The sequence below is a fragment of the Dipodomys merriami genome, unplaced genomic scaffold, assembly GCF_024711535.1.
Source record: "Dipodomys merriami isolate MVZ:Mamm:240054 unplaced genomic scaffold, mDipMer1.0.p SCAF_26, whole genome shotgun sequence".
In the NCBI taxonomy this organism is placed as follows: domain Eukaryota; kingdom Metazoa; phylum Chordata; class Mammalia; order Rodentia; family Heteromyidae; genus Dipodomys; species Dipodomys merriami.
This window is the reverse complement of record NW_027204048.1, coordinates 12,049,894-12,077,500: the sequence shown is the minus strand read 5'-3', so window position 1 is coordinate 12,077,500 and position 27,607 is coordinate 12,049,894. Positions and strand designations below refer to the sequence as shown.

General features: G+C 41.5%; 1 protein-coding gene across 2 annotated transcripts in view; it reads left to right on the top strand.

Moving 5' to 3' along the window:
- The window catches only part of Dock8 (dedicator of cytokinesis 8), a 212,812-nt gene that overhangs the window by 13,867 nt on the left and 171,338 nt on the right, over positions 1 to 27,607 (top strand). The window contains exon 1 of one of the 2 annotated variants that reach the window (XM_070035685.1): positions 16,536 to 16,755. The exons of the other annotated variant lie outside the window; for it this stretch is intronic. Coding sequence (XP_069891786.1) covers positions 16,703 to 16,755 — 53 coding nt within the window. The 5' untranslated portion in view covers positions 16,536 to 16,702. Of the gene's footprint in view, positions 1 to 16,535; positions 16,756 to 27,607 lie in introns of those variants that run through there. 2 annotated transcript variants of the gene reach the window in all.

The window sequence follows — 27,607 nt, the reverse complement described above, 5'->3', positions numbered from 1 at the left end:
AGAGTTCAACTGCTTTGTCTTTACAACCAATTCCTGTCCTTGGACTGCCCTAAGAGCCTCTAGTAGATACAAGTCAGAGCTAGGGAAGGTTTAAGGAGGCAGAATCAGCCTTTGCATTAAGCTTGAGAGAACAGATTGCTGGCTGTCCAGGTGTATGCACACCATGGCAAGCTAGTAATGAAACTGGATTGTCCTCATTTAACTGATAAAGTAACTTCTACAAAAATCTTTTATGAACTGTCTATCGCTTTCCAATAATCTTTTCCTCTCCAAGAGATTCTGGATCTATAGAAATGAATACCCTAAAATATGCTCTTTCTGAATGTAATTTGCTTGAATGGTATATAAACTATGGAGAGAGGACATTGAAATAGAAATTTCACTGGAGGAAGTGGCGCTGTAGCTCAAGTGGTAGAGCACTCGCCTTGAGCTGAAGAGCTGAGGGACAGCGCCCAGGCCCAGAGTTCAAGCCCCACGACCGACCAAAAAAAAAAAAAAAAAAAGAAATTTCACTGGAATGGCCAACTTAAAAAATACAGTATCCCTATATAAAATGTTATATATCATCCCAATATAATAGATAATACATAATATCCATATATAATCCCAAACATATATCAAAATATATAATATATATTATAATAGTATATTAGTATATAATATATATGACATATTGTCTATATTACATAATATATAATATATAATTATATATAACAATATAATATGATATGTAATAAAATTATATAATATATTATATACTATATAATTATATATAAATATATAATACATAAATATATAACATATAAAAATATATCATTATAGAATATATATTCTATAATTATATTTAAATTTACATATATAATCCCAAACATATATAACCAGATCACCATATATAGAACTTTTACTAAAAGGTTCTAAGAATTATTTCCAGGACTTTGAGACATACATTTTTCTTCTCTTTTTTCCTTTGGTAGTACTGGAGTTTGAACGCAGGGCCTCACACTCGCTAGGCAAATATTTTACCACTTAAGTCATGCCTCCAGCACTTTTTGCTTTTAATGATTTTTCAGGTAAGGTATCATATTAATGCCTGCCCAGCTTTAGATTGTGATCCTCCTACCTACGGCTTCTCACACAAATGGGATCACAGTCATGAGCTACACAACACCTATCCTCCCCCAATAAGATTTTTGAAGAAGATTCTACTAAGAAGATTTCTACTTCTGATTATGCAGGGAATCAATGAGGGTCCACCATAACTTCCTTCTGAGACTTCTAAGACATCATTCAGATAGCTTGAAATTACCATTTTCCTACAGTTGGAGGTGCTTCCTGATGCTAGCCCTAGAAGGTTCAGCAGCCTGGGGCACCAGAGTTGGGGCTGCATTGTGTCAGCCAGGATCTACAGGCCTAGGAATTGATGAGCATTTTCCGTGTATCAGATGCAGAACACAGGGAGTGATTGAATCGAGGATCATCTGGGGCCTTGTCCCGCTGGGTCCCGCTGGATTTGCTTACAGAGTAGAGCTAAAGATTGGAGGAGATTCTAAATAAGCCTCAGGAATAGAAGTATAGGAACCAAGCAAAATGATCTATAGGACAGAAGTCTTCAGGAAAACAATCTTCCATGGTGCCAATCAAGTCCCAAGAAAAGTCAGCTTTGAATAGGCATGAGTCCCAGCATAAAGTACAAAGCTATCAACTTTCATTACTATGACAGCTGTCTTATTTTTTTGCCATTCCTCCAACCTCAAGGGCTCAGACAGTAGCCAGGGTGGAGAGAGAGAAAAAAGAGAAGTGGCATTTATTGGAGAAAAGCCAGATATTCATTGGTCCTCCATTTCATGCCTGCTACACAAACAGCCAGGAACACAGTGGGTGGTGGGTGGAAGGGTATTTTTGCCATTAAAGTAGTGGCTCCTACTAGTAATCCCACCAACTCAAGAGATAGATAGAGATCTGGAGGATTATAATTTGAGGTCAACACAGGCAAAATTTTAGAGAGATCCCATTTTAATCAATAAGCCAGATGTGGTGGTATATACTTGTGTTCTCAACCTACATAGGGGGTCACATATAGGAGATTAACAATCTCAAGGTCTAATTTTGACCTGGGAGAGAGAAAGAAATAGAGGGAGGAGGGAAGAAGAGGCCGAGGGGATAGGGAGGGGAAAGGGGAGAAAGAGAAGGAAGTGCAGGAGGAGGCCAGAGGATGGTAGAAGAGGGGAAGGAGAAGAAAGAGAGAGGGAAGGGGAGAGGGAAAGTCCTGACCTACCCTTAGTAGCACAAAAACAAATCTTGTAACATTTCTTGCAAACTGGAGCAAACCAAAAAAAGTCTAATTAGGAATTAGGTTGTTTGTAATAGTTATGCTTCAATTTTCTATTTTGAAATAGTATGCTGCACAAACTTCTACTTATATCTTAATCTACATTCATGAATTTTAATTATTTTATTTACAGACATACTTTAATGTTATCAATATTAATGTCATCACCAATGACCATCTAAGAGTAACTGCTTCTCCTTTTGTTCTAAATAATTCAGAAAGTATTGCCTAAGAATAAAGATATTCTCTAGGGGCTGGGAAGGTGGCTCAGTGGTGTGAGTGCTTGCCTTGCATGCATGAGGCCCTGGGTTCTATTCCTCAGCACCACATAAGCAGAAAAAGCTAGAAGTGGTGCTATGGCTCAAGTGGTAGAGCGCTAGCCTTGAGCTGAAGAGCTGAGGGACAGTGTCCAGGCCCAGAGTTCAGGAACCATGACTGGCAAAAAAAAAAAAAAAAAAAAAAAGATATTCTCTAACACTATTGTGGTATAAGTATCATGTCCAGGAAATATAACTTCCATATAATATCCTTATCAAATGCACAAAAGTGACTATTTGTATGCAGATTTGACTGATTGTTTCAATAATATTCTTAGCACTTTTACAAGTGTACAGGGAGGGGGCATTATGGGTATGAGTGTTGATTTGGGGCTTGCCTGAATGCTGTTCCTGAGGGTATTTTTTGCTCAAGATAGCATTCCATCACTTGAGCCACAGCTTTACTTGTAGCTTTTGGGTGGTTAAGTGGAGATAAGAGTCCCAGACTTGCCTGCCTGGTCTGGCTTTGAATCTCAATACTCAGATCTCAGCCTCCTGAGGAAATAGGATTATAGACATGAGACACTGGCACTCAGCATTTTATTCCTGATCCAAGATCCAGGCCAAAATCCTTGATTGCCTTTAATCACCTGTCTCTTTGGTGTCTATTAATCTGTACCAGTTCCTCATCTTTCTTTGTCTGTCATGACAATGACATTAAAAAAAAATGTAAGTATTTGTTCAGTAGAATGTTCCTTCATTTAAATTTGAATACTATTTCCTCATGATTAGATTAAGACACTTCTGGCAAGAGTTTACAACTGTTGGCCTAATTAAATTCTACTTCTGGGAATCTGTTATGAGAAAATAATAACAAGTGTGTCAGAGGCCATTTTAATGGCTTTGAAACAAGACACATGTCAAATAATAATCAAAATGACAGCCAACATTTTTGGAGAGCACACTCAATATTCCACAGTATGCTGTATGCTTTATGTATATTATCTGACTGAATCAGTGGATATGACGGCTCTGCTCAATGCCTTCACAACAGTCCTCCTCTCTGTCCCGTCCTTTGGCAGCTCAAGAGAATGAATCAGAGCAGCCCTGAGTCATCCATGCCTATCCATTCTTCTTGAGCCCATGCGTTTTCTTCTCAGGGCCCTCTGCAGCTGAGAAAGGGCACCTGGCCTCCTTGGGCCAGCGAGCACTACATACAAAATTCCTAAAGGACTTCTGGGAGAGGTAGCTCCGAGCCTTCTATAGAGAAAGCCTGGGCCTCCTACTGTCTTCCTTTCTGTGAAGCCCAGAATCATGGCTGCTCAGGGTCATGGAAGCCATCTTGTAGCCATGATGTCCTAATGGTGATGAAAGGCTCACATGCTAAGGATGATGGACTGAATGGACAGGAGGAACCTCAGCTTGATGGCATTGTTGAGTTGCATATCCAGTTCTGGACCATGGATATTTAAGCCACTTTCCTTGGAGTTGTGTATCTTGCTGTTCTAGATAGTGCTAATGATACAAATAATGGTAAGGGGGCTGGGAAGGTGGCTCAGTGGTAGAGCGCTTGCCTTGCATACATGAGGCCCTGGGTTCGATTCCTCAGCCCCACATAAGCAAAAAGTAAAAAGCCGGAAGTGGTGCTGTGGCTCAGGTGGTAGAGTGCTAGCCTTGAGCTGAAAAAGCTGAGGGACAGTGTCCAGGCCCAGAGTTCAGTCCCCACGACCGGACCAAAAAAAAAAAAAACAAACAAATAATGGTAAGAAGTGAAATAATGATGTCACTTGCCATGAGTGCTTCACATTTTATAATCAATTATATGGGAAAAAAGTTACCATTATCCCAGCATTTCACAGATGGAGAAGCTGAATTATTAAAAACATGAAGCAATGTGCCAAAGTTACACACACAGCTGGTGGTTAAGGTTTGGATCTTGAGCAATTTCCAGAGGCTCATGTGTTAAAAGCTTGGTCTTGGAGTGCTATTGGGAAATGATGGAGCCTTTAAGAGTTGGAGCCTTAGCAGAAGAACGTAAAGCCACTGGAGAGCATGCCCTAGATTCTTCTGCTTCTATCTTCCCTCCCTCCTTTCCTTTTCTCCCTTTCCTTCCTCTTCATCCCTCTTCACTCTCCTCCTCCACTCCTTCACTTCACAACCACTATGAGGGGAGCAGTTTTGCTCTATCGCTTTCTTCCTACCATAATATTCTACCTTGCCACAGGCAAAAGCAATGGAGCCAGCTGACCAGGAAGGAAAAGCTCTGAAATTGTGATCCAAATAAACTTTCCTCTTTCTACATTGTTTATTTTGGGGGTATTTTGTTACAGCAATGTAAATCCAACTAATGAGGCTGGCGATGAAAACGTTAGGATATGAAAGTGAGGCCATTTGACTTCAAAATTCAGATTCTCTACAACTATATTAATTATTCTTTCTTTTCCCAAACGAGGACGTCATTTAGATAATCATGGCATATGTAATCAATGGGAAATTCTTAACTACATGATGAGAAAGAGTAAGTCATCATGGTTTTTTTTTTTAAAGAAAATATGGTTATTTATTTACTCTTCCTGTGTTATACTTTATTGATCAGTTCATTGTACCCAAAACAAAACAACAATGACAACAACAACTTATCAGAGTACTCTAATGTAGTTGTCATAAGGACAGCCTTTAAAGGAAGATATGCATTTCAATCTTGATGCCTCTAATTGCAAGCTGTGTAACCTTAGGCCAGCTGCTTAGTCTGTCCTTCAGCTTCCTCCTGTATAAAGGAGTTGATGACAGTACCTATTTCATAGTTTTTAAGACCAGGACTATACAGTACCTGGCACACAGGATTGCCTTTTTTATTTACAAATGTGATCAATAGAATCGATCATAGTAGTCCCCCTCCCCCCAGGCTTTAGGCCTACATCTACATCTTCTCTTATGTCACTCTTGGTGGAATGAGAAAGGTTGGTCTATATGGTTTCAACAATTCTGGACTTCCACCCTGACTTTCCCTGATCCTAAACCTAATTAGGGGAACAGGGTGATTGTGCTCCAGGCTTGATCTGATACTGTGGATGCCCAAGGTGGAGGCAACTCCATGGAAACCACAAAGAAACACAGTTCTCCATGGAAAACGAAGATGCTTTTCCTGCAAATAGGGAGGGGACTGGAGGCTAGACTGACACAGTACTATCTGTCTGCTTTCCCTACCACCTTATTCCTCAGAGCTGGTGGTGATATGCAAACTTATACAAAAGGTACGTAAAGGCAATAAGATAAAGAAAGGCAAAGGTTATACACATGAAAAAAAAACAGAAATGAGACTAACAAAAGTATGTTTAACTAAATGTAAAATGCAAAATAGCATTTATGGATTGCTTCCTAATAATGTGTGTGTGGCAGAAAGCAACACATTGACTGCATGTAGAAAATGTCTAGAAGGAAATATTCCAGCATGTCCACCCCAGATGTGAGAGATGTTGAGAAGATGTGTCTGTCTTCCCATAGAGTGGCCATTATTACTAACAGACAAGAAGTCAAGTTGTGGTAGAGGAATGAGAAGAATGATTTCTTCGACTGGAGGTCTTCAGAAGGAAATCCATTCTTTCCTTAGGAAAATATCACCTATGGGCTTGGAATGGAAGCCTATTCCTAAACCTGCTCCCTGCAGAGATACAACAACTGAGGGAGAGGAGAGGTCACATTGTGAGCTCGTATAGTCTAGACATAAGAGCCAACTAAAAGGTGACTACTCCATTTTTTTTTCCTGATGGGGAGAAGAAAGTAGACTGATGGGAAGATAGAAGTTTGGAGTCAGAATCAAGCAGTGATCATGTGTCCCCCATAGTCAGGAGCAGAAGTCGATAGACTAGAGGACCAGTTACTGCCTCCATAAATTGCCCCTTCCTCTATGAGATAGGACTATAGGAGCATTGCCCAAATGACTGTTTGCAAAGGAGGAGTTATGTCTTCATTAGCACCCAGTGCGTTTGTAAGTTGAAGCGTGGGAATAGCAGTGTCTGTTGGGTGATAGGTCCCCAAGCAGATTATGGCCTAGCTTTGGAAACAGCAATCGTCCATCCCTTGGTGCTTTTTAGTGGCCTATGGCTTCAAGTCCAATTCTTTTGATGGGACTCAGGCTCTGCCCATGTGAGGGCTTCTGTTTTCATTGCATCACTTCTAGTTTGCTGGGTCGTCCTTGCCTTTGCAGATAGTAATTCCTTCCATCTGGGATATCCTGGATACACGCTTCTCTGCGTGGTAAGATTGCCTTTTAAGACCCAGTTCCAAACTCACTGTGTCAGCAAAGTCATTCTTGCTCAGCGTCTAGAATAAGTCATTTCCTCTCTGAGCTTCCTCACCCTCCAGAATCCTTTCTACAGCAAAGGATTCCTGCACTCTGTCCCACAAAGCCCAGCCTTCTCTTTCCCTCTGTATGTGTGTCTCATTCCCAGACCAGGAGTTCTGGGAAGTCAATGAACAAGTATTCATTGTTTTCCTTCCACTGCCACCTAGAACTGAGCCTCAGCACTTGGTGAGTGATTGGAGAATGGACAGAAGGCATGTGAATGATAATGAGTGAACTCCTTCTTTCCCTAGTGAACTAATTCAAAGTCCTATTAGTTACAACATGCGATCATACATATAGACCCATGGAAAATGAAATGGCATGGTATATTAGAATGTAATATAAATCCTATGTTTAATATACAAATATATAAGTGATATGCCAGTAACTCATGCCTATAATCCTAACTACTTAGGAGACTGAGACCTGGAGGATCATAGTTCCAAACCAGCCTGGGAAAAACAAAACCACAACAACAACAAAACTCTGTGAGACTTCATCTCCAATTAGCCAGCACAATTCCAGGTTGAGCATTGATTGCTCAAGGCTCTGAATTCATACCCTGGTACCAGTATTTTTTTTTTAATGTGTAGATATGATATTTTGCACTTTTCATTTTTATGTTTTGTGATATTGGAGAATGCCAAACACTTTTCATATTTACATATTTCTTTTGTTGTTGTTGTTGGGTCCGGTCGTGGGGCCTGAACTCTGTGCCTGGGCACTGTCCCTCAGCTCTTCAGCTCAAGGCTAGCACTCTACCAGCGCCACTTCCTGCTTTTTTCTTTTTGCTTATGTGGTGCTGAGGAATCGAACCCAGGGCCTCATGCATGCAAGGCAAGTGCTCTACCACTGAGCCACCTTCCCAGCCCCACATTTACATGTTTCTTGTGTCAATCAAAAAATGAAATGGAGAGAACTAGTACTCTAAATTCTTTTTTTTTTTTTTTTATGGTGCCAATCCTGGGACTTGAACTAAGGGCCTGGGCACTGTCACTGAGCTTTTTTGCTGAAAGCTAGCACTCTACCATTTCATCCACAGCTCCATTTCTGGCTTATTTTGGAGGGTGGGGCTAGTTTTATGGGGCTTTCTGCTGGCTTGTCTTTGAATAGTGATCCTCAGATCTCAACCTCCTGAATAGCTAGGATTATGGGCGTGAGCCACCAGAGTCCAGCAGAACTCCAAATTCGAATGTCCAAACTATGGCCAATTTTCCCCCACCCCCCTGTGGTGTGTTTCTTTTTTTAAAAAATTTTTTATTATGAAGATACCATACAGAGGAGTTACAATTACATGGGCAAGATAATGAGTACATTTCTTATCAAGCATTGTTGCTTCCTCCTTTGTTTCCCCTTCCTATCCCTTCCCATATCCGAACACCCCACCCATATCCTCCCTTCCCCCCATCCCAAAGTTGTAAAGTTCGTTTTTCAACATAACATCTTGTACATCTCATTGTTGCAATGGGTCCACCTGTATCCCTATTTAAACTATTTGTTTTTTCCCTTCCCCTCCACAAATTATACCAACATCAAATACAGTGAAAGCAGGGGTTATATCATGGGGGAGGGACATACAAAGCAACAGAGAAATCATCTTATACATATCTTAGAAACAATCGCATGAAAGTAAATACTTATCTTGGAGTTCATTTCACCTAACACCAACATATCTGACCTTTTCTGCTTGTCTCAGACATATACTAGTTATTACAAATAAGGGAAACCATGGGGCCTATGTTTCTTTGGGCCTGGCTTACTTCACTTAGTATAATTTTTTTCCAAGTCTTTCCATTTCCTAACAAATTGGGCAATGTCATTCTTTCTGAAGGAGGCATAGAATCCATTGTGTATATATACCACATTTTCTTGATCTATTCAGCTACTGAGGGGCATCTAGGTTGGTTCCATATCTTAGTATGGTAAATAATGCTGCAATAAACATAGTTGTGCTGGTAGCTTTAGTATGGTCTTGTTTGTGATCATTTGGGTAAATGCCCAAAAGTGGGATTGCTAGATCATAGGGAAGCTCTATGTGGAGTCTTTTGAGGAACCTCCATACTGCTTTCCAAAGTGGTTGAACAAGTTTACACTCCCACCAACAATGCAGTAAGTTTCCCTTCTGTCCACATCCCTTCCAGCATCTGTTGTTATTAGAGTGCTTGATTCTAACTGGGGTAAGGTGGTATCTCAATGTTGTTTTGATTTGCCTTTCTTTTATGGCTAGGGAGGTTGAGCATTTCTTCATGTCTATTGGCCATCCTTCTTTCCTCTTCAGAGAAGTTTCTCTTTAAGTCTTTAGCCCACTTATTTATTGGGCAGTTGTTTCTTTGAGGATTTGTTGTTGGGGGATTTAATTTTTTGAGTTCCAGGTATATTTTAGATATGAGACCCTTGTCCAATATATGGCTAGTGAAGATCTTCTCCCAATCCGTGGGCTTTCTATTGATCTTGCTAGCTATGTCCTTTGCCATGCAGAAGCTCTGTAATTTCATGCAATCCCATTTGTCCAACCTTTCTTTGATTTGTTGTGTTTCTGGGTCTCTATTAAGAAAATTTCGGCCTGTGCCAAGGAGACCTAGGATTTCTCCTATTCCATCCTGTAATGTTTTCAGAGTGTCTGTTTTAACTCCAAGGTCTTTGATCCATTTGGAGTTGATTCTGGTGCAGGGTGATATATAGGGATCTAGCTTTAGTTTTCTACAAGTAGTTAACCAGTTTTGCCAGCACCATTTACTGAAGAGACTGTCTTTCTTCCATTCGATTTTTTTTTAGCTCCCTTATCAAAGATTAGATGGCTATAGGTCTGTGGGTTCATTTCTGGGTTTTCAGTTCTATTCCATTGATCTTGAGGTCTGTTCTTGTGCCAGTACCAAGCTGTTTGGTTACTATGGCTTTGTAGTAGAGTTTGAAATTTGGTATTGATATTTTTCCAGCACTGTTCTTTCTGTTAAGGATCGCTTTTGCTATTCGGAGTCTTTTATTGTTCCATATGAATTTTTGGATTGCCTCTTCTATTTCCTTGAAGAATGAGGTTGGAATATTGATAGGTATCACACTGAATTTGTAGATAGCCTTGGGAAGTATTGCCATTTTTACGATGTTGATCCTTCCAATCCAGGAGCATGGGAGGTTTTGCCACTTCCTAAGTTCTGTTTTGATTTCTTTTTCAGGTTTTTAAAGTTTTCATCATAGAGGTCCTTCACTTCTTTGGTTAAGTTAATTCCTAGATATTTTATTTTTGTGGGGCTATTATGAATGGAGTTGCTTTCCTAATTTCAGCCATGCTTTTCTCATTGTTGGCATACAAAAAAGCCATTGGTTTTTTTTAGGGTTAATTTTATACCCTGCTACTTTGACAAAGTTTTGAATCAGCTTGAGTAATTTGGGAGTGGAGTCCATGGGATCCTTTAAATACAAGATCATGTCATCTGCAAAGAGGGTGAGTTTTACTTCTTGTTTTCCTATTTGTATCCCCTTTATGTTTGCATCTTGTCTTATTGCTGTAGCTAGGCATTCTAATACTAGATTGAAGAGAAGTGGAGAGAGTGGGCATCCTTGTCTCGTTCCTGAGTTAAGAGGAAATGGCTTTAGTTTTTCACCATTAAGTATAATGCTGGCTGTAGGTTTGTCATATACAGCCTTTATTGTATTGAGGAATGTTCCCTGGATTCCTAATTTTTCCAGAAACTTCATCAAAAAGGGGTGTTGGATCTTGTCAAATGGTTTTTCTGCATTTATTGAGATAACCATGTGGTTCTTATCCTTGCTTTTGTTGATGTGATGAATTATATGAATTGATTTGCGTATATTGAACCAGCTTTGCATCCCTGAAATGCATCCTGTTTGATCGTGGTGTACGATTGTTTGGATGAATTGTTAAAGTCGATTGGCCAAAATTTTGTTGAGAAGTTTTGCACCGATGTTCATCAAAGAAATGGGTCTATAGTTCCCTTTCGTTGATGAGTCCCTGCCTGGTTTTGGGATTAGGGTTACAATGGCTTCAAAGAAAGGGTTCGGTAGTGAACTGTCTCTTTCAATTTCATTGAAGAGTTGGAGGAGTATTGGTGTGAGCTCTGCTTTGAAGGACTATAGCCAATTTTTAAATATCAGGCCACAAATCTTTCTGTATCTGACCCCAATTATAAGATAATAATAAAAGCATGCACTTGCTAATAATAATTTATATGCTGGTTTAATTTCACAGCCCAGAAATAAATATAAGAGCTAGGCAATATTCATAAAAAAGAAAAATATAAAATATTTGAGAGAATAAAATATAAAGTTCTTCCTTCCTTTTGAAAGACATGGGAAACTTGGTCACTGCCATTCACATTTAAACAACTTTAAACAACTATTCATGCAATCTGCATTCACTACTCAATCAGTTATTCATCTATTTATTGAATGAGTACTTGTTGAACACTAACTCTGCATCGGGCTTTGCTCTAGATCTTAGATATAGGTTAGTGAACTAAACAAAAATATATGTGCTCATGGAGTATAGCATGAAAGACAATAAAGAAGCAAGTAAACAAGATTTGTACTATATCTAATCATGATCAGAGCTGAGGAGAAAAGCAAAGCTAGAAAAGGCATTAATTAGGAAATGCCACAGGACAAGGAAATAAGGCATTGCCATGTTAAATGCCTTGTCAAGCCAGGCACTAGTGGCTCACGCTTGTAATCCTAGCTACTTAGGAAGCTGAGATCTGAGGATCAAAGTTTGAAGTCAGCCTGGGCTGAAAAGTCCCTGTGAGACTCTTATTTCCAATTAATCACTCAAAAACCGGAAGTGGTAACTCAAAGTAGGTGAGTGGTAGCCTTGAGCAAAAGAGCTTAGGGACAGCACCCAGGCCCTGAGTTCAAGCCTCACAAACAAACAAACAAAAATGGCCATGAAAGGTGACACATGGATGAAACAAGGGAAGGTCTTGAGAGGGTTTTGGAAGAAGGGCAGAGATATGTACATGCTTACATTTTTCTCTATAGTCCTGTCCTGGAGGACCTGTCACATATAGTTCTCTATAATCTGTCCTCACCGACCTCGAATTCCAGTAGGCTGGGATTAGTAGTGATGACCAATACTTTTTAACCAATGCTGACAAACTCCCTCTTCTTCAGGGAGTAGTGCAACCTGACAACTTGTCTCAGTCTTGAAGGATAGAGAGAGACTGGAGGTGATACAGGATGAGGACAATGGGGAAGAAAAGCCTGAGCAGAGGTGGCCCAAGACAGAGAACATTTCCTATTCTAGAATCAAATTGGAGATCTGCCCTGCTCTCTCTGACAGTAAAGGAGCAGAGCTGGCTGCATGTGGGCCTTTGAGCCAATAAGAGAAGATCACACTGCCCACAGAGTCTATGAAAACCACTAAAGCCCACTGAGTAGGAGATAAACAGGATGGGTCAAATAGTTTGGTAACCTTAACCCGGGTAGTAGAAGACTATTAGATCAGAATAAGTAGATCCTTCAACAAAAAGCCATTTTAAATCTTATTCTGTTATCCACACATTAATTAATGGGACAGACTGGAAGAGGGAAGGACTGATATTTACAAAGGGGTGACATTTATAAAGATTAAATGGCAGGCTTGGAAGGTGATGAGATCAGAAGGGCAAAGAAGAGGAAGAAGGTAGAGCTGACACACTCATAAAGTTCACAGAGGGGAAAACACATGGTGTCATTCCAAGACTTAGGACTCTGCTCCAAAGGGAGTGTGACTCACTCAGAATCACAAAGTTAGCCAAAAGCTGAAGCCATGCCCAGATTTCCTGCTCTCCCACCCAGCCGATGAATCCAAAGTTTTAAACCTGGGAAACAGGAAAGTGGTGCCACCAACAGAATGGGTGATTATAGACAGGCACCTAAGTTCCCAGTGTAGTCTGGAGGGACAGGAGGCATTTTAGTTTAATACTTGTGGACAGTTCAGAGGAACTACCTAGGTGATAGGTAGAATAAAGAACTGGAAATGATTCTGCCCTTATTGCTTTGTGCCCTTGGAGAAGTCATGATAACCTCTCCGAGCCTCAGTTTCCCTAGATGCAAAGTGGAGATAATGTTATGACTTAGTGATGAATGAAGTAACTGATTCACATATACATGTTAAAGACTTAAACGGTGTCTAGCATGAAGTGTTATTGGTTGTTAAATAAAATAGGATAAGATGTGATATAGAGAAAGAGATTAGCTTGCCATGAGGGGAGAAGAGAAGATACAGGGAAACTTAAGAGGGGAATTTATGATCAGTGAAGTCTCATAGAAGTAAAGGGAATAATGGTGGAAAACAAAACTAAATGACGTAAAGATACAGAGAAAGAGGAAGGCCAGGAGAGGCCACTAAGTGAGGAGGGGCGTCCTGCCAAACTTAGCTTTCCAGAAAGGACAATGAGAAGAGAATCTCAAACTACAGGGAACTGAAAAGCAGAGAGAATGAGGAAGGAGGCAGCTCCAATGACTTTCTGTGAATGTGTCCAAGCGAAGAGAAAACTGGAACAAATAAGAATTTGGCTAAATTAACACATTAATGATGGACGTTTGGAGTGACGTCTAAGTATCAAGGAATTGTTTGCATGGAGGATCTGTACATGCTGCTCTGACCTCTAGTTTTAGGTACCAGATGTAAAGTGATGGAAGATGGAAGATTTGATGGTTCTCTTTACCTATCCAAAATAAACTTCCAGAACTGCACCAAAGGTTTCATACATTCTTCATTCTATTTTATTTGTGTTTCTGTGGAAACCAGTATATGTCTGATGTATATGAAAGCATATTTTATTGACATTCAAGAAAGTCATCTGAAAACTTAGTACATAGTGCCTTGAAGACTCAAATAGAAGTTTTTAGTGAGTTACTCATTTATTCCCAGACCGAGGAAGTACTTATAGAATTACTACTTATAATATTTTTCTTTTTTATTGTTATTAAGTAGTTGTACCAATTCCATGTCAGGTTATAAGTACAATGCTTCTTGGTTAATGTCATCCCTTCCTTCCTTCTCCTCTATTTTTCCCCCTCCTGTGCCTCCCCATGAGTTACATAGCTCATTTTTACATTGTGTACATTGAATACAATGACTTTTCCATCCACATGTTGGCTCATAAATTCCAGTGCAAACCAGGCGCCGGTGGCTCATGCCTGTAATCCTAGCTACTCAGGAGGCTGAGATCTGAGAATCATGGTTCAAAGCCAACCCGGGCAGGAAAGTCTGTGAGACTCTTATCTCCAATAAACCACTAGAAAACCAGAGGTGGTGCTGTGGCTCAAGCGGTAGAGCTCTCATCTTGAGCTGAAGAGCTGAGGGACAGCACCCAGGCCCAGAGTTCAAGCCCCATGACCGACCCCCCCCCCCCAAAATAAAATTCCAGTGCAGTAACTATTCTGAGAATATTCTTGAGAATCCTAAATGTCAGAAACATTGTTTCAACAAAAAGAGGCTTCAAATTCTTTCAGTCTGCTTTTGTAGTCTACATAATGTTATGTTTCAGAACTCTGTCATATCTGCTTAAAGGCATTTATACTGTGTGTGTGTGTGTGTGTGTGTGTGTGTGTGTGTGTGTGTGTGTGTGTGTGTGTGTGTGTGTGTGTGTGTGTGTAGGGTGTTACCTAACCAGCTCTGAAGTTTTACTCAACTATCTGACTCAGCCAAACCAGAGAAACAAGGTCTTTGAAAGGAGGCAACATGCAGTCTACAGGCATTTGAGCATTAGATTACAATAGGTTACGAATTAGCTTGTATTGGATCAGTTCTGTCCAAAAGAAAACCATAATGTGGCCCACAAATGTGAACGATACATGTACTTTTCTTTTTAGCTTTTCTTTAGTGCAAGCCACATTTTACAAAGGGAAAAACAAACAGGTAAAATTAGTTTTAATAATATGTGTTTTACTGACTTAACTAAATATATCCCAAAGTGTCATTTTAACCTGCCATTGGCAGAAAAATCATTAACAAGGTATTTTTGCATTATTTTGTTTCTGTACTATCTTGGAAATCTAGCATGTATTTTCCAGTCCATCTCAGTTCAGATGAACCATAATTTCTGGTGGTCAATAGCTGCATGCTTGTGGCTACTAGATCTGGGCATTTCAGCTTCGAACCCACAAGTGCATCTGGGCAGCATTTTTCAAGGGCAAGTTGACAAACGGAGACATTCAATATATAGGAAGTACACTCATACGGACACACTGGGAGCCAGCAGCAACTCAAAACAAACACAGGCTTTTCCACTTAAGTCAGTGTTGGGGCTTGTGTGATTTTTCTTCCCCTTGAGTTGAGGGAGGCTTCTGAGAAGACAGGTCAGTCTGAAAGTGAAATAAACAGAGACTCAGTGTGTTATTATGGAACCGTAATGATGCCACGTGTAGTTTCCCACAGAGAAAAGCTTTTTAATCACAGGCTGTGAAAAGAACACACACACACACTATATAGATATAGCTATAGATAGACAGATAGATAGATATGTATATAGTATGTGTTATATAACCTTAATATAATACATAATAGTAATATAACATATATCAGTATATTATAAATTAGTATATTGCATATTAATATATCATGTATTAATATATTAATACAGTATATAATTGTATTATATAAGTATATAGTATTATATATCATTTATAAGTATATTAATATAAATTATATTATATAATTTATATATTTCTATTATGCAATTTTATAATATATAATTTATATATGATTAGCCTATATAAGTTATATATAATATAGTTACATATATATGGTATTTACTCCTTGGATGGATCCACTATATTCGTATAAAATGTTCCAGGAGAAACACTTGCAAAATTTGATTAGTATTAGAAGAGATTCCGCCAACTCTGTGTGTGTGTGTGTGTGTGTGTGTGTGTGTGTGTGTTTGCACACTTGGCTTCAGTTCTTGGACTAGAATTTAGGGCCTGGGCGCTGTCCCTGAGCTTTTTAGCTCAAGGCTAGCCCTCTACCACTTGAGCCACAGCTCCACTTCCGGCTTTTTCGCTGGTTCATTGTAGGTAATCGCAGGTGAGAAGGAGGGTCAGGGTCTTTGCAAGCCTGGATCCTCAGATCTCAGCCTCTCCTAAGTAGCTGGGATCGCAGGCGTGAGCCACAGGTGCGCCCCCTCTCCATGAATTAAAAAAGAAACAACAAAAAGCAGTGAGTTCATTGAAGAGTCAGGCTGCCTTCTCCCAGGGTGGTGTCAGCCCGGAGCCCGGAGCCCGGAGCCCGGAGCCCGGCCCCTCCCGAAGATCCCCGGGGCCGGTTCCTGGACCTTGCCAACTCCCGGGCGGCGAGCGGAAGGCGCGGCTCCCCCCCTCCCCGCCCCCCGCGTGCCCACATCCCCGGGCCGCCCCGTCGCTCCGGGCAGATGGAGTTTCCGGCCCGCGGTCCTCGGTGCCTGGGGTGGGGTGGGGGTGGTCAGACCCCTCCGGGGCCGAGCGCGCGCGGGGGGGGGGGGGCGATCGGCCGGCCGGGCGCTGGGTCGGCGCCTCGGGGGCGCACGGTTCCGCGCGGGGTGTCCACACCCGGTCGCCCGCCGCCGCCCCGCGTGCCCGGCCGAGGCGGGGGTGGCGGTGGCTGGGCCCTCCTCCCCGCCCCCCCCCCGGGGGTGATTCCACCCCCGAAGGTGGAAATGCGGAAGTTTCCCTGCCCGGCTGACAGCTGAGGCTCGCGCCCGGCTCGGCATGCGCTCTTGGCAGCGGGGCGGCGCGCTGGACCCCCGGCTCTCGGCACCCCACCAACCCTAGAGGTCGCGGAACCGCGGGCGGGTCATGGCCACGCTGCCCAGCGCAGAGCGCCGCGCCTTTGCGCTCAAGATCAACAGGTAAGAAGACGCGCCCGGCGGCGGAGGGTGATCGTCCAGCGCTTCCTCTCACCGTCTGGGACCAGGACGAGTTCCTAAGACTTGGGGTGGGGTGGGGTGACTTGGAAGGGGAGCGGGGAGTCGTCGTGTCCCCAGGGCTGCTGGGGAGTGCGCTGGCGCGGCGGGGCGCGCGCGGGGCTCAGCTGCGCCCCCCTGCAGTGTCTTCTCTCTGACCCACCTGGATCTTCTCTTCTTGCTCCACTTGCCGCCCCCCCCCCACCCCGGCCTGCTGGTGCGGGGGTTCTGACAGGTGCGGGGTGGGGCGCGGGGGACGGGGGTTGCAGACAGTGCAGTGGGCCCAGAGATCGCCTCCTTGGGCACCCCGCTAATTCTTATACATTGCTCCTTCTCCCCGTTTAGGGAAGGGGAAAGAAACCCAACTGCTCGAATTCAGTTTTGTTTTTCAAAGAGCTACTTAAAAAGACTTAAAAAGTCTTAAAAAGGGCTTTTTCTCCTCTCGTTTTATGATGCCAGGGAAGGAAACAACAACAACAAAAAGTTTGGCTCGTGATGACATCTCTATTTTTATTCCTAGTCCAAAGGAAGCCAGCCATGAAATGGGAAAGGGTGATTAAAAAAAAAAAACCCTTCATTTAAATTTAAATAAAAAAGGAATGGCCCAGAGATCCCGACTCACTAATTTTTAAAAACTGCATACACCAAATGTGCACATTTGCTGTCCCCGTTTCTCAGGGAGCTGCTTTAAAGGTAGTTTTTTCCTCCACTGAAAACTGCTGACAGGTATTTGGGGGAGCATTTTTGCCTTGACCTGAGAACTCGTCTGGTTAAAAGACTATATATATGAACCTTGGCTGAAAGGGTCAACTTAACTCTTCTGCCATTCTCCCAGCTCTAAGAGTTTTCATTCTTCTTGATCTTGAGCCTGGGAAAGCCTGTGTGCAGCTCATGTGTGAAGTGTGAGCCACCAGGAATTAAGCCCAAATAATGAGGCTGTCAGGACTTAGGGGCATATTGAGCTTTATTGGAGATTTTATTTCCTCGTGTTGTGTAGCTGTGAGCAAACCATTTCTCTTTACTGCTCTTCAATATGATCTCTATGTTAGTGCTGAAGGCTAATGCGTATGGGTCTAAAGTCATCAATTCTATCAGGGATCTTCCTATGAGAACTTTTCCCCCCTCTGGAGTATTTTGGCATGTACAGTAAAGGCTCTTGGGGGAAAAAGGAACCAAACTGAATGAATTGATGGATGTAGCACTGTGTACTTGCTTCTCTGTGCCTTGTCCCTGTGAATTTTATGTCAGGAAGTATGATTTGGGCAGAAGGAAGTTAGAGACTGTAATGTTGTGTAAGGTTGACCCAAAATGAGTAACTACAACTTAGAATATTCCTCTAGGCAATCTTGGAAACAGCTGTGAGGTTGTTATAGCCCAAGAATTAAGAATAAAGGTCTTGAGCCAAGTAAGGTAGTTCACGCTTATAATCCCAGCACTCTGAAGATTGAGGTAGGAGGAGGATCTAGAGTTTGAGGCAAGTCTAAGCTACATTGTGAAACTGCTGTTTAAACAAACAACAACAATAAACAAGCCAGGTGCCAGTGGCTCATGCCTGTAATCCTAGCTATCCAAGAGACTGAGATCTGAGGATTGTGGTTCAAAGCCAGCCCAGGCAGAAAAGTCCATTGACACTCTTATTTCCAAATAAACTACACACACAAAAAAACCCAGAAGTAGCCCTGTGGCTCAAGAGGAAAAGTGCTGGCCTTGAGCAAAAGAAAATCAGTGATAGCACCCAGGCCCAGAGTTCAAGCTACAGGATCAGAAAAATAGAATAAACAAAAAAGCAAACCGAAAGAATAAAAGGCCCTAGCTGGAATCGGATTTGTTTACAATTTAGTTGTCTATCACTAACTGTGTTGATTAACTTCTTAAAGCTCTGATCTCTTTATATGTCACAGGGGACTAGGGACAATTCCTGCCTTACTGTACCTGTGGGGAGGATTAAATGTGATGGTAGGTATGAATTGCTGTCACCAGCAGCTTCATCTTGGTCACAGTCATCTCCAGCATTTGCATCTGTGAGACCCTAAGAGGGAATAAATGGTAGGTGGGAAAGCTGAAGTTGGAACTTTCCAGTGGAAACTAGTCTGAGTCACCTGTGGTTACACCTGTGGCCAGTTGAGGCTTTCTTGAGGGGAATGTTCACCCTCTTGTGCCTTCCATCCCCAGACACACTCAGGTGGACAGAATGAATGATGGAATCTGACCAAGAAGTACCCATTCAAAGAAAGCCCCAAATGTTCCCTAATCCCAAGACAACAATATGGATTGCATATTTCTATTCTTAGACTTTTCTTTTCCCTACATAAAAGAATTAGACCAGTTATACTAAGGTGTCTGGTAGTTATTACTGCTCAAAGGAATGGATTAATAAGGATATTTCTGCTATCAATATAATATTAAAATTCACCCCTATTGATTATTTACTATGTCTCAGATGCTATTTGTTCATTTAATGGATTCCATCACTAAATTCTCATGGTAACTCTAGGGAAGGGCAGGGAAGGTCTCTGACAGAAGTGGACACTGAGCTTGGAAATGTAGCAGCATGTTGGCAAGTTCAAGACCATGGAACTGACAACAGCACAGTTAGGCTTGCAAACTTCTGAAGACAGCTTTTAACTAGCTTGTGCTACTTTGACCCTATGTGCTTTAAGAATTGCCTTATAAGGCAAGTCAAGCATTAGAAATCATTTAAAATCAGCTTTTTCAGATCATTTCAGAAGCAGCATTGGCAAATTGTTCTATTGCAGAACATTGCTTCTTATATTAGAAAGAGAAAACAACCAACCAAACCTAACAATGTGGAATGTTGAAAATGGAAAAGCAAAATGCTTTCCATTGCACGTGTGCCTCTTAATATTAAAAATAGTCCAGATTACAAGATCCTGCTGAAGTATGGCTGCTAGGACATTTAGCCTGTATTCAGATATTTTCCATCTTTTCACCCATCATGATATATTTATTTGGGTAAAATTCAGTGAATGAGATAATGAAGTCTGAGATATTAAAAGTTGTCTTTGCACATAGCCAGTGCTGTGTGTGATACCCTCACCAAGGAGCAAGCAGACAGTATTGCTCCTAGTGACTGAAGAATGTCCCCAGCAGGTTTTAAGTTCTGTGGCTCCCTGTAAGGGACATTTTACCCAGTCCAGGGGGCAGACCTCTGGCCCAGGAGGAACCAGAACACCACACCTGCCCGCAGCCATCAGTCCTGGCTCTCTGGGGAACCCACGTGTTGGAAATCTTCATTCAGTACTTGTTGGGAGCAACAAGTGTCACTGTTTAACTTGTTGTAGTTAAGAATTTTCTGGGGCCCACAGCTCAGGGAAGGTATGAGAAAGATCTGCTTCTGAAATGTATTTTCTGAGTTGGAAGAGGGAAGTTCAATTTCTTCTAAGTCTTACATGTTGGTTTTCCTTCCAGCTTAATTGTCACTGACTTCTTAAGTTCAGAGGAAAGACTAGATTTGAATGGGCAGTGCCAGATAATGCTAGCGTTGGAGATCAGGCACTTCAGTCCTTAAAGGGTCCTCTAGTCTTATTATTTACATTTTTTTCTTACTGGAATTGAATGCCTTTTTAGATTATAAACGTTATTACTAGCTGGACGTTGGTGGCTCATATTTTCAATCCTAGCTGTTCAGAAGGCTGAGATCTGAGGATCATGGTTCAAAGCCAGCTGGGACAGTAAAGTCCTTGAGATTCTTACTTTCAATCAACCATCAAAAACCTGGAAGTGGAGCTGTGACTCAAGTGGTAGAGCACTGGCCTTGAGCACGAAAGCATAGGACAGCATCTGAGTTCAAGCCCCAATATCATCACACACATACACACACACACAGAAACTTATTACTGATACTCTGAAAAATTAAAAATCTTTGTCTTGTTTTCTTTTTGTGTGATACTGGTGATTAAAATCAAAACTTCATGTGTGTCAGACAAGAGCTTTCCCACTGAGTTCCACTCTAGTTTACATAGTATCTTTCAAACATGGAAGTACAACTTGATCAAATGGTAATGTGAATAAAGAACTTTTGGAGTAAAACAGCAAAAGTATAGAATATGGGAAATAGGACTGATATTCAGGATTGAAAAGGAAAAATTAGTGGCTCCTAATGGTATATAATGCATACTACATGGCAGATATAAGGATATGTCTTTATGTGTCATACCTGACTCACCGCTATAAAACAGGAACAATTACTGCCTTCACTTTAGTGGAGAAACTGAGCACTGGGAAGTTATTCATGCAGGTTACCCAGAGTCACAGCCAATTAAGGGCAAAGCTAGGATTCCGATGCAGAAGTCTGGCTCCAGAATCCTGTATCCTAACTTGATATCCTACTTTAATTGTAAGATAAACCAAGTAACATTTACTTGAGCTTTAGTACTTTTTTTATATGTGCCAGTACTAGGGCTTGGGCCCAGGTCTCTCACTTAATATTTTATATTATTTTATTTTACCATTTAACACTATCTACCACTGAGCCACAGCTCCACTTCTGGGTTTTTTGGTGGTTAATTGGAGGTAAGAGTCTCATGGACTTTTCTTCCCAGGCTGGCTTTGAACCATGATCCTCAGCCTCGGCCTCTTGAGTTGCTAGGATTACAGGTTAGAACCTCTGGCAGCTGGCTGAACTTAGTACTTCATAAACTTGCATTTTATCCTTTAAAAAAGTGGAACAAAGGATTAGGCATAACTGTGTTTTTATGGAAGATAAAATAGAGTTGAGAAAAGAATAAAATTACGTAAAGATGGCATTCAAGAACAACTCCAAGTTCAGGGGCATACTGTGGTAAAATGTGATGACTATAGATAACAGTAATGAGCTGGACATTTCAGAAAGCTCACAGAAAGTATACTGAAAGTTTTCCCTAGAAAGAAAGGATACAGGGGCTGGGAAGATGGCTCAGTGGTAGAGAGTGCTTGCCCTGCATGCCTGAGGCCCTGGGTTCGATTCCTCAGCACCACATAAGCAAAAAGAAAAAAGCTGGAGGTGGCACTGTGGCTCAAGTGGTAGAGTGCTAGCCTTGAGCTGAAGAGCTGAGGGACAGCGCCCAGGCCCAGAGTTCAGGCCCCACTACCGGACCCCCCCCCCCAAAAAAAGGAAGAAAGGATACAAGTTTCAGGAATACTCTGATTCAAACATTACAAAATATACATGGCATATAAATATAAATCTGTAATTATATAATTTTGAGGATCTTGTATATCGATTAAAATGAATTTAATTTTACAAAAGAACAACTTCAATCATTTTGAGCACAAGAACTAGAACCAGATATGCTAGAGAGAACCTCATGAGAAGAATTTGGTCTTTTTTTTTTAAAGCAAAGATAATACAGACATTCAAGTGTATTTACTTGCATGTGTAAATGTGTATCTGGGGTGAAAACCGAGGTGTTCTACTGCATGGCGTTGTGCTTTTATTCATCTGATGTGTTCTAGACGAAGGGTCCATAGAGGATCTCAGACTGTAGACTCAGAATCTATGGCCTTTCATGTTTCAAATCATTTCAGATTCTTGGGAAAGAATAATAGGTAGGATTATAGGTGTAAGCCATTTTAGTTCTGCCACTTAGTGCTTTTCTGCAGGTGCTGGAGAAGATCTATTTTGCAAGAACCTTCTTACCAGGGTGAGGTTTTCTTCTGTAGGAGTTCTTGGAACAGTAGCAAGTCTCATGTACCTGTGAAGCTGTTTTGTACTTCTTTCTGGGCCTATGGAAAGAAAGTATAATAATACTATGTGGTTCCCTAGAGGGAGAGAGTTCCGGGGACAAGGTCCCCTGTCCCCACAGTTAGCGAAGGAATGGATGATGTCAGAAACACCTGAAGTTTTACTCCTCTGCATTACTACACAGGGGCCATGAGAAGCAGGGTGTGAACATTCTAGGCTTCTTTCTGCAGAATTCTAAGGAACAAAACCACTTGGTTCTTTTCAGTGGGAACAACAAGGTACTTATTAATTTGATAAAAGGCTAAAGTGGTGGGAATGTGCTAATCCTGTTCCCACATATCTAGTCTAATTTATGACCTGTCAGTAGCCAGAAGGCTTCTGTAGGCTGTAGGTAAAGACATGATATTTATATGGTGTAGTTCCTGTGCCTCTGAAGTTTGCACTTTATTGGCATGGTTTGCTACTTACCAGGCCACATCAAATAAAAATAGGTGGACATCACAGAATATGAACACATTCATTGCTGGGTTCTGGTGAAATCAAACCAATTGGCAATGTTGGCCTAGCGGATGAGAAATTAGATTGTCTTCCCCTGCATCCATTCATTCTTCAGTGAATGAATGAAGTTATTAGGATGTTCTAAGTCATGGGTTGGGCCCTGGAAACACAAAGGCAAAGAAAATGAGAAATAGCACTCACAAATCTGGAATATCTTCAGTACCCCATACTTTTCATCCACATCCATTATCAAAACTAGCAAATTCCAGTAAGCTAAACAGCAAATAGTACCCACATCTCTATCGCACATACATGAACATTTGGATGTACAGCCTTCTATTTTTCTTTTTTCACAAAATGAAATCAGGTCATACATCTTTCATTATAATCTGTGTGGTAATTTCCAATAACATGAAGAACTACTCTCCGTGGCAAGTGATGTGGATTTACATTATGAGTCACATGTGTATATGGTGATTTATTGAGTTGATTCTACTATTAGGCATAAAGATTGGCTCCAGATGTTTACAGAAATGTACAGAACTTAATGGATAGAGCAGTTTGCTTCCCTTCTGTGCTAATGCAAATTCTTCCTTGGAAACTTCTAGTAGTGGACCTGGTTTGGTGAAAAGAAAAGATGTTTCAAACTTTTGTTTGCTGCATTGATGTCTGGAAAAGTTATAGTTATTTATGCTCTGACCAGTGGTCCTAAAACCACCCATTTCCTCCCCCATCTCTACCGCCAGTTTTATCCTTCTTTCTAATCTTTAGTCACAGCCAATCTTGACTTTAATGTTTCTGTCCTCTTTCTCTAGCTACTCTCCTGGGTTCTGCATGACCTGTGAAGTCATTCCTCAATGATGGCAATAGTCATGCATTCCTTCTTTACTCTTTGCTTTCCATGCAAGTAAAGACGATGAGTGATAACTTCTTTTTCAATGTTCTTTCCCCTTATTCCTTGAGTAGGTGGATTAATGATAAAAGTACTAGTGGAGAAAGAAGTTCCTTCCTTGTAGAAATTCTGGATACCAGGCCTTAAGCTGTGTTTTTTTTTTTTTTGTTTCACCATGTATACTAATCCATAGTCCCTTCTTTTTTAGAACGTATAAACCCTAACATCTTTTACCTAAGCCAGTAGAAGGAAAATCAGCATCCCTTTCTATCACAAAATGAGATTCTAGATTGCATATGTTACTTTGGTTTACATGATCAAGAGCATGGAGAATGTAGATTTCTTTTAGACTCTTGTTCTTTCCTTTTCACATTGGCTTCCTGGGACTCACATAGCACATTAGTATCACTGCTTAGGAACTCCTGAAGCTTCTCAACTTTCAAAGGAGAAAATCCACTGGTTTGCTATGATGGAGGCCCAAACTGAAAGTAGACTAAGTGGAACCAGATTAAGAAATGCAAAACCATAAATCAACCCTACCTTCTTCCTCCACCTCTTGGTAAATTAGTAGCCTTGTAAACCTTTGTTTGATATTTTATTTGTTCATTCACTCATTGTCCTTTGGGAATGTTACTCTACTCAAATGCTATGGGGGCCCCTGGAAATATAAAAACAAGCAAGGACTTTGCAGTCAAGGAGCAAGGGGACTAACCCCAAATTATGACCTGGAAAGGGAGAGAGTCCTGCCTTACGTCCAGCCGTCGGTGCCTGCAGAGCATTTTGGAGGCCATTCCCCTGGGGATAAGATAGTGCATTATTCAAAACATTTTTGGAAACTCAGAACTACACTCAGAGACAGAGTACATTTATTTTTAAAAATATGCTTGGCAGTATGAAATCTTTTTTTTTTCCTTTGAAGGAGAAGCTTCCCTGTAAAAAATTTGCTTGAAAGTTTTCCAAAATATAGAAAATATAGTTGATTATGTGACAAGAATCTGAGGATCCCCAGTGGACTCTTTACAAGTGTGAGCATCTTGCCACTTTTGCTCTAGATATAGTTAAAAGCAACACTACAGATGAATGTGAATCACTTTGCTCTGCTTGCATTCATGTTCTCCCTTCTGCTTCCTCAAGTACACAGGGTTACAGAGTTGTCCTGTGTTCTGTGTGTATGTGTGTAGTACATGCATACACACAGATCTATAAACCCTATATTATGCATTTTCTGGAAAGGGCCAGAGTTCATTAACATTCAGGGAAGCTGTTACACTCAGTGATGTTTCACTTAAAGCAGAGAAATAACTATAAAGTTAGGGAGCTGGGTTCTAGCTACCTCTTCAAATAGCTCTGACACCAATTACAGAAAAGATTTCACAGGTGATTTCAGAATGACAGCTCCTTTTATCCCTGTAGGAACAGAGCTTGAACTCAAGACCTTGTTTGCTTGGTTGGTACTCTACCACTTGAACCATGACACTAGCCTTGATTTTTTGCTGGTTATTTTTGAAGGTAAAAGCTTTAGACTTTTCTGTCTGAGTTGGCTTTGAACCATGATCCTCTAGGTTTCGGCTTCTTGAGTAGCTAAGATTACAGACGTCCATCAGAAAGACAGCTTGTCAGAATAAATTGCATCGCACTACTGACATGGGATTATGAAGAACAAGAGTTGTTAAGATGTGCCGGGCACTGGTGGCTCACGCCTGTAACCCTAGCTACTCAGGAGGCTGAGATCTGAGGATCGTGGTTCAAAGCCAGCCCGGGCAGGAGAGACCATGAGACCCCTATCTCCAATAAACCACCAGAAAACCAGAAGTGGCGCTGTAGCTCAAGTGGTAGAGCACTTGCCTTGAGCTGAAGAGCTTAAGAGCACCCAGGCCCAGAGTTCAAGCCCCACGGCTGACCAAAAAAAAAAAGAGTTGTTAAGATGTGTCCATGCTGATGTTTCCTGATCACTCCTTAACATTCTGGTCATGTTGCTCATTTCCTGGAATAGACAGACATTTATTCAAGAATTTTTTTCCTCTCCCTCAAATGAATGTACCCATGATTTGTGTTTGACTGCAATAAGCAGCTGAGTCTGTAATGTATTTGTTTCAAAATATACAGTTTTTAAAACAGCCAGGTACCGTGAGGCTCATACCTGTAATCCTAGCTATTCCAGGAAGCCGAGATTTGAAAATCACAGTTCAAAGCCAGCCCAGGCAGCAGAATTGGTGAGACTCTTATCTGCAATTAACCACCAAGAATTTGGAAGTAGAACTATGGCTGAAGAAGTCATAGAGTACTAGTCTTTTTTTTTCTTTTTTCTCTTTTTTGCTGGTCCTGGGGCTTGAACTCAGGGCCTGGACACTGTCCCTGAGCCTCTTTGTGCTCAAGGCTAGTGTTTTACTACTTGAGCCACAGTACCACTTCTGGGTACTAATCTTAAGCAAAAAAGTTCAACCTTGAGTTCAAGCCCCAGGACTGGCACCCATGTGTACACACACACACACGCACACACGCACACACACAGACACAGACACAATCAAGATTTTTGTCTCCTGGAGACTTAAGGAAATCATGTGTGTTAGCAAAGGAGGGTGCTGGTATTTGCTCTTCCTGTGGGTAGTTTAATCTTGGCCCAGTGTCTGGTGTGGCCCCATTTGTTCTAAGAGGGGCAGTTTCTCTGCTGCACCAGAAGTCAGAAGACACACCGGGAAGAATGGCTATGGGTAGAAATGCTTTCCTCCAAGTTGCTCCCTTACCTTGATGCCAGGCAGGATATTTAGCACCCAGCACCCATCTTGTGTGGTGGAGCATACTCTCTGTCCTTACCTCCCTACTGTATAATGTACACACCCAAGAGAAGCAGAGCCTTTCTCAGAAACCAATCATCTGGGGCCCATGGCTCACATGGAGGCAAACTGGAATTCTCTGGAAGTGCTAGGATCACAGTCCACTTTGATTTCTGCTAGTGGAAAATCTCAGATTCAAAGTCTACCAGCACTGCTGGAGTCCTTAATCCAGTCAGTTAATGTAACTATTTCAAGGCTGGGCTGACCATTTGTTCTGTGTGGAAACAACACTATCACCTCCCTGTTGACATTTCTGGCTATTTGACTTCTAATATCTTCCTCTTTTCTTCTAACATCTCACACTTCCATTCCCAAATCACTATCTGTTCTCATGTTTTACCTTGAGAAAGGGATCCAGTTTGTTTACTGTATCTTATTCTTTAGTAATTTGTTTCAAATCAGCAAGATTTTTTTTTCTTCATTGCCTAGGAATTTTCTCTAGGCAAACAAATAGCATTTGTCCTGCAGGATTCACCTGGAGTTTGATAATGAAACTGTTGAAAGTTAGATAATGTAATGACCGGGGCTGGATTGGGTGGCTGGGTGCATATTGTAGGCAGGAATGATAGAACAGAGAGGGAGAAGCCTGTGGCCCTGCAGATTAGGAAAATCCCTGTAAGGAGTTGAAACTTCAGCCAGGCCCTGAAGAACAGAGAGTGAGGGAATCAAGAAATTGATAGCGTGTGAAAAACAGGGAGCAGAGTGCAGAAGATATAGGGTCAAATGAGAAGCATCAGGAGGAGGCTGGTGTGAGATGAGGGCCAGGTTAAGCCAGGGTAATAAGAATGGGAGAAAAGTCTGCTTTTGAAGGTATTTTAAAAAGGGAACCAGCTAGCTGGGTGCCAATGGCTCATGCCTCTAATCCTACTACTCTAGAGGCTGAGATCTGAG